This window comes from Ochlerotatus camptorhynchus, unplaced genomic scaffold, assembly GCF_037179485.1.
Source record: "Ochlerotatus camptorhynchus isolate MF236.1 unplaced genomic scaffold, CSIRO-AGI_Acam_v1.1 ptg000353l, whole genome shotgun sequence".
Taxonomy (NCBI): domain Eukaryota; kingdom Metazoa; phylum Arthropoda; class Insecta; order Diptera; family Culicidae; genus Ochlerotatus; species Ochlerotatus camptorhynchus.
In genome coordinates, this window is record NW_027040841.1 from 985602 (window position 1) to 999792 (window position 14191).

Below are 14191 nucleotides of genomic sequence, written 5' to 3' on the forward strand. Positions count from 1 at the left end.
AATTTCGATCAAACAAACTACAGTTCCAGAAGTGGAGTAGACCAGAATTCTGGGAGTTATTGTGGATAAACGACTCACTTTTAAAAGGCATTCGGCAACAGTACGAAGTAGCGTCCAGACCGTTCTAAATTTTCTAAAAATTGTTGGCAATAGAATGAATGGTGGTACACGGAAGACAATGTTGCAGATTACCAATGCAGTATTACTTCCGAAATTACTATTCGGGATGAGCATGGTGAATAGTGGCAGTGTTGTTAACATGAAGCAGTTAAAACCTCTCTACAACTCCGGAATCAGAGGATCATCCGGCGTATTCCGTTCAAGTCCGGTGGACTCCTTCATGGCAGAAGCAGGGCAACTACCCTTTGAGCATACCGTAATCGTTAATATGGTAACTAAAGCTATCCGGGTTCTTGAAAGGTGCGATCTTCTCTTTCCATGTACCAACACACAAGCCACGAGCTGTTTTTCCTCTATTGAAAGAACAAAAACAGCGTACCAGAATCTTACCGAAAAGGATTTTCCACAAATTGCAGCGTTGTGTAGGGTCAGCGAAAGAGCATGGGATGACCCAGGAATAAAGATAGATTGGGCGTTAGAAAAGGGTCAATCTCGACATACTTGGATACAAGAAATAGAAAAGGCTGCAAAAGGAAAATCGATAGCGCTATGCTGGATTCCCGGCCATGTGGGAATACACGGAAATGAAAGAGCGGACGCACTGGCAAAAGCAGACGGGGATGATGAATTCTTCCTCTGTGGCATCCCTAGCGAGGACGCTATACGAAGCTGCAGATTTGAAATTGCACAAAAATGGGAATATCAGTGGTGGAGCAGTACAACATTTTTGAGGACCTTGAAAGCAACAACTGTAAAATGGACAGACAGACACACTGCTTCTGAAAGAAGAGCCATTAGTCGTTTGCGCATCGGACACACGAGGTTAACACATCAACATCTGTTCAATCGTGACAACAACTCTTGGGTTATATGTGGAGAACCCTTTAGTGTACCACATATACTGCTGGACTTTAGAGCTTACGAAGTGCAGCGAAGAGAATGCGGCTTAGCATCAACGATTGGCATGATCTTGAATAACGAAGAAGAGAATGAGAAGAAACTAGTGAAATTTTTGAGAACAACTAATCTACTGAATCAACTTTAAATCGAATTGAATTTGGAATCACAGTGAATTGTACAATAAACATTTAAGTGATGGGGGTTGAATGACCGGTTCTACGGTTAAAAACCTTAAAAAAATAGACCGCTGAAAATTCTAAATATGCCGAATGAAAGTCCTGTCATTTATATTTTGAATGGTGTGTAAACTTTAGGATTTATTGCAAATATTTTTAAAGAATGGCAAAAAATGATCTTTTTCTTAAGTTGTCGGAGTTCCTAGTCCCCTAGAGGTTTATCGATATCCTACTTTAGAACGATGTTTCTATGCTCATAACTAGAGCTTTGAAATAACGAAATGGTTTTACAAAACTCGAACAAAAAGTGGCCGCTTTCAGTGAGAATTTCTCAGCTGCGAAATTCCATCTGAGATAGCGAAAATTGGCCCAGGATCGGCATTTAACAAGTCAAAAGTTATAGTGTTTTTATCTTAAGTTTTAGACATTAATGGTGTCTTCGGTAATTTGTTATTTGTTTAAAATGTTTCTTTTTTTTGCATTTTCTAAAATTAGGGTTATTTGTAATTCTAAAATTAACTTTCATATTTTTGAAAACAGAGCCACACGATCTTTAACAAAATTGTAGCTAAGATAATTTCAAGTATCTTTGTTAAAGAAACATTTATTATCTTTAAACGTTCTAATTTAGAACAAATTTTCTGAAATGACTTCAGGTGTTGAAGAAAAATTAAGTTTGTGTAAAAGTTGACTTCAGATGATTTTCAGAGATAGCACCACTTTATTATTGTCCAGGATGAGAATTTAGCAAGACATACGTCCTAAAGCTTTTGTCTTAAGTTTTATATGATTGTAATTTTTGCAATTTTGTTTGCTTCAAAGGTTACTTCTTTTGGCCGTTTTCAAATTAAGGGTGGTCCTCAATTTTATGATAATCAAGAACAAACTTTCTTATTTTTGAAAGTAGGGACACCGGATCTGAGGCAAAGTTTAGAGAAATTTTCTAAAATTTACTTCAGGTGCTTCTGTTTATAACAGCTTATTACATTTAAATTGCCTGAAACTTTTTCCCTGATACATTTTTGGAATTTCAAATAAGTAAAACGTTGCTTGTCAGACACGGAGACAGTATTTTAGAAATTTTAGACTCCTTATCCCCTAGCGAAGAAATCATTGACACTTGATAACCCTCTCTCAACTCAACAATGACATGGTTAATCTCAATCTTGCCTTGTTTGCCTTAGTTTTTCGTCTTCTGAAAAGGATATCACTGCTAAACACTGTTCACTTAAGTTTGAGTTTGAAGCACTAAGTTTGTGAAAACTTTTTATTTTAAAGTACCATTTACACTTCTTCTGAGAAGGGATAACCATGAAATGGTTTTCGAATGCAAGGATAACCACCTTACTGTATGATATACACTATAAGACTCAGATATTGAAAACAGAATATCTTATTGTTATATATCTAGATTTAATTAATTGTTAAACTTCTGACTATGACAATGATCATGGAATTCTCCTCGATCCCACAGCATAATCATGCCTCGATTCGATTAGCGGCTAGTCATTTTTTAGCTGGAGAAGCATATGTTTGCCGGAATGAGCGATTAAGCATCTGTCAATGTTTGTTGGGTTGCGTATATGGGATTGTGCCATGTCTAGTGCATATGCCATAACTGGGAAACTCATGTTTTGTTTATACTAGTGCACTTGTAACATGTTACAATAATGATCGACAAGAAAAGTGTCTTAAAGATAGTTTTGTAACATGCTATAACTCTCTAGTCTTAACACAGCATAATTCTATTTGTTTTAAATACTGTAATGGAGGAAGTGAACCAGCATTGGCACTACTTAAAATTTGCTCAAGTTTTGACATGCACCAGCCATGGCCTATGTCATATGGCCGAAATACCATACGGAAGCAAATTGATCACTTTATTTATTAAACTGAAACTACAGTCACCCCAGTATTATGGGACACCTACAATTATGGGCCACTTCCATTTGATTAACACGCAGAGCTGACTGACCCATAATAGTGACTAGCTGGCCCATAATACTGGGGTGTCTGTATGATCATTCGGTGAATATTATGCCTCGCATAGACTGAGCATGAATTTACATCGTACATTGACATTGTCCGGAATCGTTTAATCAATTCCCGGTTGCGTTCACTTTTCTGAACCGAGAGTCAAGTTCAACCATTATGAACGTCTCTTCTTTCCTCCATATCCATCTTCAAGCTTTTCAAATAGGAGGATTCAGTTCAATCGCTCTCCGGCAAGGCCGATCGCTTCTCTTAATTACACATTAGGAGGCTTTGCATCGTGGCCGGCAAATCTTTTGAAAAGGTGCTCATTACATTCATTCAGCATGATTCGTCATTCGAAAGCGTAATGCATGGTGGTGGCAGCGGTGGAATTTCGTACCTTTAGTCTTTCATCAACCATGGCCCTGTTAGCCAGTGGAGCCTTTCTAGAACTAGACTCGAAGCAGCTGGTAGGTACATCACAAGACATCCATTCTCATGGCACATCCGACTTCCTTCCGCCGAGAGCGTACAAGCAAATAACATTACATTTATTAAATTTACCTTCGATTGATTGAGCGCAGTGTGTTAGATTAGGCGCAACAAAACTAATAAACAACATCAACAACCCACCGGCCACCAACAGCAACGATGGTAACGAGCTCGGTAATGTTCATTCTGTTTTCCCACCTGCGATCGGACGATTTCCTTTCCATGCCTTTTCATCGCAAAATGCACCGCACACACTTCACAGATTGTTAATGGCTCAATTTTTGCGGAGGCCTCAGCTGTAGTAGGGCACTCATGTCTAGTAGAACCGACGAGCATTGACGATTTGATCGATCGATTTGCACTGGCAGCGATCGCTACCTTCAATCAACTATTCACACATTAGAGCCTACCAAAGAGCGGCTGGCGGCACAAAGAACAATTACCATCCTTGATATCTCACTTTTAGGTACGGAACGGGTGGATTAGACTCGATTAGGGACCACTTTGCATTGTCATCGGAACACGAGCCACCACCGCCGCCGCCACAGCCTAGAGGACTATCGCGTGCGCACACGATCGCGGAATTCGATTCACTTGACTTTAGATCCGCGAGACGGAGTGATTCTTCGAATGAAGCTATGCGCGACCGACACGAGATGCCAGCATAGATTGAATGCTGCGATGTTGTTGTGTGGCATAAGTGATTTCTCGTGTGACGCTAAGGGTGGTATTCATTTTTCCCTTGCGTCACTGTTCAGTCAGCAGTGATCCAGTAGTGAACAGGTTCGATAGATCAAGGTCACGCTTGCTTCGGAATAATCAATGAAGTTGCATCTCTTACGACCCTTACATAGCTGGTTGTGTTGCTGCATGTTGATGCAAATTTGAAACCAGTTTGTATATTTTTGGTTGCTTAAGCGAACTTGAAGATATCTCCTGTTAATCTTATACATTCATATGATGTCTTTGTTAATTTATATCAGAGGTGAATTTTGAGGTATTATTGGATATATTGTGTGGTTTTTTTTTAATTTAGAAGCACTACTTGTCCATGTGGGTCTTGATAACCTTTGTTTTATAATTTTTACTACAAGGCAATATTTACGTATAATTGTATTCAACTTGGCTGAATTTTGTTACAACCGATCACAAATAAGGTGAAGTTTTCAAATTCATTGAGGTATACTAGATTTTTCGAATTTAATAAAGAGTCTTCTGATCCGATTTTTGATTGGAAGTAGCAGAGATTTTTTGAATCGGGGATTATTTATGCATCATCATTATTGCCTTCTATAAAATTCAGGATGGGCAGTGATCTTTCATTTTAAATGTCCGAGTTTTTTCCCGGTTTTCCCGATATAAATAAAAAAAATCCTGATTTCTAATATGCAGTTGCTAAATAATCATTTTTTTTTAAATCGAGATCACTTGTGAAAGAATCTTCAGTAGCAAAACTTAAGTTTATTCAACTACAGGGTGATTCGGAATAAAAATAGTCACAACGATTGAACGCTTGCATGATTTTTTGATATCAGTATATTCCAGATATACTACATAACCTTCAACTTAGCATACTTTGTCACGGAAATAAACCATGCACGCTTTAGTTCCAGCACTTTTAGAGCCCCTACGCGTCTAAGCTAATGATGCGAAAAATAAATGTATCATTCATTCGAAGAGATGCTCGGTTTTCCAGTGACTGCTTGAAATCGCAAATGAATGCAATTTCAAATCTTACTTTCAATACAAGTTGATATATGTGCACACAAAAATACTTGAACATATACCCATTCTTCCCATTGCGAATTTCATATTTGTGAAATTGATGACAGTTGTTCTGAATCATCCTGTAAATGGATTATTTGATGTATTCCAAAATAAATCATTAATCTTAACGATAACTGTTTGATCAATTCTACCTATCCGTTGTTCAGTCATCCCACAATAATAATTATGAATCAGTTAGGTTTATGTGATAGCTATTTGGAAGTGATCCATAGCTGGGAAGTGATTGTTTAAAAGAATCACAAAGTATATGTTATATTCGATGTACCGGGGGCAAATTGATCACTTAATAATGTAAATATAGAAATAAATGTCTACAATATACGAAATTGACTAACTTATGGTATGGACATTAGTAGCTATGAGGTTTCTATCGTTCTGCATGATTACTTATGATATTGAGTGTGTGGTTTATTTTTAAAACATTTTTGAAATCTCTAATTTGAAAATATCGATATGGGTTGAAATTGATCAGCCCTTCAAAGAACATTCGAGTACATTATTAAATTTGGGTAAATCCGAACCAGATGCTAGAATCCTTGTGCGAAGTGTATTTTCAGCAGAAATTACTAAAAATGTTGCTTAAAATGCATAGATGCGCTGTAAACTGTAAATTTCAGAGAAAACCATTGATTTATCAATATTAGAAACATTTTACCGTATTCTTTTTTAAATAATGCTGATTCATTGACACTTCGTTTAATGAAAAATACTTCTTCAAGTGAAGGACAACAATGACCGGTTTTTTTTTAAATGCTGATATTGGATTTAATTTGTCTCAATTGCTTATGTCTCATGCAAGGAATTAAAAATATCTCCAAATGACAAAATGACAAGCGATCAACGAACCGAATGATATAGCTATGTCAGAAGTGGAAAGCAATAATGATGTAATATTCTTCCTTCGTTTTCATGACAAGCAGCCCGTGCGACACAACTTACTCGGGCCGGTAGAAGGAAACGAGCAAATTGTTGGCAAGCTGCTTCACGAAGTAAAGTCGAAGATGATAGGGTAGAGCGAGCGCTACTTCGTCGTTATCGCCCATTTCCGTTCTATCGATCAGAAAAGATCAATAATATCAATGACTTCACCGTGCACAAATCAAAAATAGGTTTGTTCCGATGCGTTAGTTCATTAGCTACAACATAAATCCTGTTAGAGCGCATTGTATGAATATTTACGCTCATTGTTTTTAAAAACAAAAGAAGCGCTCCTAGCGAATCCCCTTTTTCTACGTTTATCCGTAGAACGAAGAAAATCTAATGGCGTTTCAATGCGTTTGGACGGAATTAGATTTTAAACAATATCTCAACAATTTGTGACTCTTTATCAAATCTAACGGTACGTATGGAAAGGTGAATAAATTTAAAGGCCATCTTTGACAGAAATATTCCATTTTTAGTTAAAACTCGTTCAGAAAAGAGAGGTAAAGTGCGCGTTGTGCTTAGTAGGACGGAAATTATCTCAAAAAGCCTACACGTTTGTTAATGGGAATTTTTTTGTAATGTCTTTTCTCGATTCATATCAAGCTATGTTCTCATCCGTGTATATTGCAACAAAGCAGGCAAGCAATATATCATTATCCTTCTACCACTTGGATCGAGCTATGTTACAGAGCGAGTTTGTCATGATAGTCGTAGCAACCGGTTTGTCTGTATCGTTGGTTGCTTTATATGTTGGATTCGCCGGTCTCATGTTTTCAAACAAATAATTTACAAAGTATAAAGCCTTTGCCGGCGCCGGCGGTGTAGTGGTAAGCGTGACTGCTCTCCAACACCCCAATGGGTCTGGGTTCAATCCCAGCCGAGGTCGGTGGGATTTTTCTGAGGCATAAAAATCTCTGGTCACGTCTTCTCCTTCGGAAGGGAAGTAAATCCGTTGGTCCCGGCCCATGTGTGTGTTGTGAATGGGCGCGATATCCTACGCAGGTGTGGAAGCTGCTTTCCTGCACATTTGGTTGCGGTCTATGGATGGCAATCGATGTCCGTCGGTGATTGGCACTAGATTGCGGAACAGGTTTTTTTTTAAAGCTCTATCAAAGAGATTTTTAGCCTTAGGCTAGGCTCTAGATTGCGGAACAGAGGCCAACGTTAAATAAATGAAAAAAAAGTATAAAGACAATTTTTAAGGTCACTAGGCCAAATACTATCAGACTGAATTGGTCATTAGACCAAATTGTAAACAATGATTGATGGATTGAAACATTATTTTAGAATACTTGAAATTGGAAACATATGATATCTGAGAAAATTCTTGGAGATTTAAGAAAATTTCATATTTTGGCATATATTTGGAGTCTTGACATTTTTTCGATAGTCTTTGTGATTTTAGATTTAGAGAAAATAAAAACAGAAATGGCAATATTTAACTGGGACTGAGAATGTTGTCGAGATGTTGCCGTGAACAAAATTCAAGGCTTTGGGCTTGATATAAATTTTCAGAGCTCTAAACTTTGAAGATTTTTTTTTATAGAACTCTGTCTAGAATACCCATGGAATTTTAGAGGAGGATTTAAAAGGAATTAATGAAATGCTGAGCAGGATATTTAAAAAAGGGAAACATTCTGCGGGATCAATTTTGAGATTAAGTCCTTAGAAACTCCAGGGATTTATTTTAGAGGAAGGGAATTTTTAATTGAATTCCTTGGAAAATTTAAACCGTGAGGAGTGCAGGAAAACTTAAATAAGAATTCCAAAACAATTCAGATGAGAGTTTAAAAATAATTATATGCAGAATTAAAAAGGAATCCTGAAGATAATTTCAAAGCTAAGCTGAGGAAAGTTCAGAAAAGAAATTCAATTGAAATCCGAAACAAATATCAAATGAATCGTATTCTAAGGATGATTCATAAAACAGAGGAGAAATTCAAAGATAATCTTGAGGAAAGCTTAAATATAATTCAGCAGACAATAACGGGAGATTTCTGATGATAGTTTTGAATTCATTGAAAATTTTCAGAAAAATTACAAAGGAATCAAACTTCCATAAAAGCTGAAATCGAATTTTAAGAAGGATTCCAGGGAAATACTTAGGAGAGTTTCAAGGGCTTTCCAGAGACTTCCGAGTATAGTTTCAAGAGAAATTTTTTGTGAGTTTAAGGATAACGCCGTGATAATTCTTAATATGCAATATTTCTTTTTCTATTTGACAAGTCATGTGAAAAGAACAGTTACTCTTCGCAATGTTGAAGAGCAGAACACTGATAAACATAAACCTCCAAATTTAATATGAAAACTGTTTAACATTGATTAACTGATGTTTAATCTGAATGGCTGTAAAGTGTAAAAAGCGTGATGCAAGAACAATGTTTCACAATTGTTATTAAATCTGGTTAACAGCTTATACCGTATGCGTGATAATGTTTGCACCATCGTACAAATAAGGTTCCCGTTTCCCCTGTCCATTCAATGCCTTGGTTTTCTTTGCATGCACGTAAAAATAGCTCATACCGTAGTAGGCTGCGTATAAAAGAAAATGATTTACTTAGTTTGACAGTTGCACCATGACGAAGTGGCAGCGTATTCGTGATTTGTCCCACGCGCAAATGTCGCAAAAAGACATTTCAATCGCCGTGGGAGTGTCCCGGTGGACCATCAAAAGGGTTTCAGACCGAGAAAAGAAAGGACAACTATCCGCGAAGGTGGCCACAGGTCTTTCGAGGTCAGCTCGGGTTCCGAGGGTTATCTCTGCTATCAAAAAGAAGATTCGGGTGAATCCAGTGCGTTCAATAAGGAAAATGGCAAAGTGACTTTACGGCACGGAAGACCGTAAAGGAAGATTGCGGGGCGAAGTCGAGGGCACGGAAAAAAACTCACATGATTACCAATCGCATCCGGGAGCTACGAGTCGAATGATGCAAGAAAAAATCCGGTAATTCTGTTCACCGACGAGAGCATGTTTACCGTCGATCCCGTATCAAATTCCAGAACCGACCGGTATATTAGTTCTCTTCCGGTAAAAGACGTGGCCGACGATTACAAGGACGTGTATTTGACCAAGCATCCTGCTAGCGTTATGATGTTTGGATTGGTGGCTTACGATGGCAAAAAAAAAAATGGACCTGGTGTTCATTCCAGAAGGCGACAAGGTCAACACAGAGGTCTACATCGGGATTTTAAGTAAGTATGTTCTTCCGTGGAGCAAAGAACAGTACGGTCCGAAGCCAAATGTCGTATTTCAACAAGATGGGGCTCCGTGCCACACCTCGAACCGCGCTCAGAAGTGGTTGCAGGAACATCTTCCGTTCTGGGCGAAGGATATGTGGCCGCCATCCAGCCCCGATCTTAATCCGCTGGATTACTTAATATGGTGCGTCATGAAGGCCAAGGCCTGTTCTAAATGCCACCCGAGTACAGCAAGCCTCAGACAAACATTGAACTGTACCTGGAGAGAAATTGACTACATTATTAGAACCTGCCGTGCATTCCGGAAGCGTGTGGAGCAAGTGGAAACTCGATCGATGATTAACATAGTTTAAGACTCTGAGAAACATCCCCCCTTAGAATAAATAAAAAAAACTCGAAAACCGAAATTTTTGAGATTTTTTTTAATTTTGACATTGTTTAATGGTGCAAACATTATCACGCATGCGGTAATACGTTACAACTCCCTAGTTCGAACATGGCACTAACATCATCAGAAATCAATCTTAGTTTTGTTTAAACAATTTCATTTTTTTGATTTGAAATTGGTTAATATTTAGCCACTTGTAGAAGTAGCAAATAAGTTGATGAAATTGAAACCTGAAGAACCCAGAAATCGTACCGAATTCTTTTTATAATATGTTTACGTTGAAAAAAAAAATATTCAAAATAAACTTGTTCATCCATAAATCATCGAAAATACAACCTATAAATTAACTGTTTTTGTTTTGCGTATAGATTTTCGCCAGGTTTTTCCTGGATTTTACGGTTACTTATCAAATTCCCGGTTTAACAGGTTTCCCGGTTCGCTGGTCACCCTGAAAGGTGCTGCTAGTTCTTCCCCCCGTACGTGTTAGTAAATTATTGAGGGGTTAGAAAGTGAAGCAATCCGCAGTTTATTGCTCTTTTTAGAAGGGGTTTGAACAAAAAATTGAATGTTTTTACAAAAAATGACTTCTACATATGTTTACCTTTCCGGTACGTATGGATAGATCAAGGGGTTGGTCACTCTACACAGTGTGCCAAAATCAAACTGGCGCACATCGGGGTGCAGTCATTGACGTTGTTTGGCACCCATGGTTACAATTTTTATGATCTTCAAAGTTACTGGCAACACTGAACTTTTTCTGCGCCTGCGTCAAAATTTGTTATTGACGTTGCCACTCCTAGTCAAATTATTTTCAAAACAACCGTGAATCTCCACCAAGTCTCGCCATGGATTCTTAAAATCGTTACACCCGTGACGGCAGTCGCATTCACATTTCCTCTCATACGAAGAACAGCTGACAGCGGTATCTTGACCTAACCGAGGTTTCCGGCCATGGCTACACGAACTAGCGATGCAGCTGTTTCGTTTTTTTTTTTGACGAATTTTAGAGGAGACGGACCAGCAGAAGGAACACCAGCAGCAGCATTGGAATCAGCCGCAGCCGTGGGAGCTGTATCGCTAATTTGTGTAGCCGTGGTCGACGCTGGAAATCTTGGGCCGGTCACGACAAGCGGTGCTTGAGTTTTAATCGGAAAGTCAACAACCAAACAAAATCTATACCATCCGACCATTTGAAGTGCTCGAATACATCCATGGTGGTGGCTGCTACATCAACCATTCCATCTTCCAACATATTATGTTGGAGGACCGTCTTGGCAAAATCTCAAATAATTCAACAAATTTTTACTCTCGTTCCTTTGTGCATTTCCAACTAACACAATAAGAAATTATAATAACGAATCATAACATTAACTACTCAGAAAAAGAAAAATCCTTTCTTTTCTCAGAAAATAAGCTTCCGCTCTTTCAAAGCTAACGTGTTTTCGGTGTTCTCGTTGCTCCACGCACCGTTCATCTTCTTGGAGGCGGAGAAGCACAGCTTCATAATGAACGGGAGTTTTGTGCATTTGTGATCATCGCGCTGTGGTTGCACTTCATGATGACGTTCACCGCCAGGGCTACGCTCGGGAACTCGACCAATCCAGAGGAGGAACTTCCGATTTCAGCGGGAACATTCGCACTTGCGACGGGTGGCAGTCCTTGGTGGTGAATGCAGTCAGCAGCAGATCCTCGGACGGCATACGGGTGGGTTATTGAAGAAGTGGAGAATGCGGTTTTTGCTGGCCTGGGAAGCGATTGTTCTTGGAGGCGCTGTAGACCTTGAAGCTGATCGAATTGTCCTGCAGGGTGTACGGGTTGGTGGACTCTGACAAGTAGTTCAGCTTGGAAAATTGGCTGGTCCGTTTCGGGTCAGCGGTGCGTCCTTCATCAGTCCGACGTGTGTTCTGGCCGGTGTTGGTTTCCAGTTTTCCGACGGATGATGCTCGGGCGGTGAAAAATTCGGTGCAAATCCATTTCCTCCGCCGGCTCCCAGAAGGGTTGGTTGACTAATGATTGACGTTCGTTGTGCGGGGTCGGCCTTCCGCCAAAGATGGAAGGATCGAGGGAAGGATCGTGTAGCAACGGAGCTCGTCCGTTGCAGGCATCCTTGGAGACGGATGCATCCAGTGTGTATTCCCAACTGGAGTCCGTGTCGTTTTTGAAAACATTGAAAAACAAAACAAAAATAAAAGCTGTTAAAATACCGGGTTGCCAAACAAGGCATTATTCACAAGCAATCAAAAGTCAGTTCAATGACTTCTTGACACTACCGGTACAACTGCGGCACACTGAGGTACACTGAGAAAAGAGTTGGCGCAAAACAAGTGTGTAGAGTGACCACCCCTTGGGATGGATTTAATGTAGAGTCACAAATCGTTGAGATATTTAAAAAATCTAAAACTGTTTCTTTATTCCAAATCCGTCATAAGTGTTTCAATTCCACCTAATTGAAACGTCATTGGAATCACTTCGCCATACGGGTGAAGGTAAATTGATTCGTTAAGAGTGCATGTTCTGTTTTTGAGAAGAATGGATATAAATATCCATATTATGTGTTTTATAGACTTTGTTTTGTAGCTTTCAAATTAAACTATCTAACAAACGTATGATTGATTCGTGTATGTTGAAATCCTTTATATATCTGATGATTCTTCTCGATATGGTGGAAATGGGCACTTTGACACGAATTGATCGTGAAAAAAAGTTTCTCACCTTACGTTTAAGGGTACCTCTGTGAAATGCGCATCTTTAATAGAACCAAGAACTTACCTGAAACGAACAAAGAGAAATTAACGATTAGATTAAATTATATACAAAATAGTAGCCCTTAATAACTGTTCATAAATTACGTAGACCAATTTTGAGAGGTTTTAGAACCCCCTCTTCCCGCATAGGCAATCGCCTATGCATTTTAATTGAAATTAGTATTGACCGTAGACACTTGCCAAGCCCGTCCCCCTAAAGTGTATACGTAGTTTATGAACAGCCTCTTATTTTTAATGAATTCGCGTTTCTATTCAGTCATGTGCAGTCACCGCCAGAAAAAAAGTGACAACTCAAGAGCCACATGTGAAAAGGGCATACAAGCTTTATATAAACAAATCTTTGTTGGCCCTTTTCTCGCCAAGGGTCGTTCATGCAAACCAACTACATCACAGCTTCCTCATCCGGTGCAAATAAATTTGCAGAAGAAGGATTTTTTACAAAAAGTTTGTACGCCCTTTTCACATGTTGTTCTTGAACTTTTCTCATCAGCACTTTTTCATCCCTGAAATAATTGAAAAAACTCATTAAATCGTAGTCATATTTTATCTAAGCTTGATAATATTTTTATTTTAAAGATGCATGTGAATTTTTGAAATTAATGATAAACATTTTTGAAGAATTTTTGTTTAACCGTTAAGTGGTGTAAATTTGGTATGCCATAATAAAGTGCCCACTTGAAAACATCTTATTTCCGATTTTTATGCAACTTTTTCATCCAAACCACCCTCGTTATCGATTGTTTTCACATTACCGAGTGTTTGTTGATCTCGAGAAAGGTGAATAACATCGTATGATTGGTGAAAAGTATGGTTACCAAACTTTGGGCAAAGTACAAACCCTATGGTTCAGTAGCTGATCGTCCAGGAAGGGGAAGGAAACGTAAAACAGATGCAATTCAGATTCCCGAGGGAGATCAAGGAACTTGAAACGATTCAGCAACCGATCTTGGACAGTACTCTACGCAGAAGGATCGCCAAACACGGTATGAAGAGCAGGTTTTGTATGAAGTTGCCATTTATTAGCAAAGTCAACAAAGCGAAACGACTAAAATTTGCTCGGTAAGTGATGAGACCAAATTCAAGTTGTTCAACAGCAAAAAACGAGCTCGTGTATGGCGTAGAACTGGAGAAGCGTTTCAAGATCAGCATATCCAGGGCACAGTTAAAAATGGCGGAGGGAACGTGATGGCGTGGAGGTGCTTTGGTAAACATTTATGGTATTATGACAGCAGATTCCTGCATTGACATATTGTGTGAGAATTTGAAGGTTTCGTTGGTTGAAACTGGGCTGGAATACAAATTTGTATACCAGCATGATAACGACCTGAAACATACCGCGAAGACATTCTTCCGTTCCTGCCGTATTAAACCTATGGAAAAGCCCCACAGAGTCTAGATGTGAACCCAATAGAGAATCTGTGGGCTATCTTGGATTCACGAGTTAATAAAACAGGAGTTAGCAACAA

At 38.8% G+C, this 14191-nt stretch overlaps 1 protein-coding gene across 1 annotated transcript in view; it reads right to left on the reverse strand.

Annotated features, from left to right (window-relative positions):
* Positions 1 to 4112, reverse strand: part of dsb (debris buster) — an 85478-nt gene extending 81366 nt beyond the window's left edge. The window contains exon 1 of the mRNA XM_065231386.1: positions 3735 to 4112. Within this exon, the coding sequence (XP_065087458.1) occupies positions 3735 to 3792 (58 nt within the window). The 5' untranslated portion in view covers positions 3793 to 4112. The remainder of the gene's footprint in view (positions 1 to 3734) is intronic.
* Positions 4113 to 14191: the final 10079 nt, after the last annotated feature.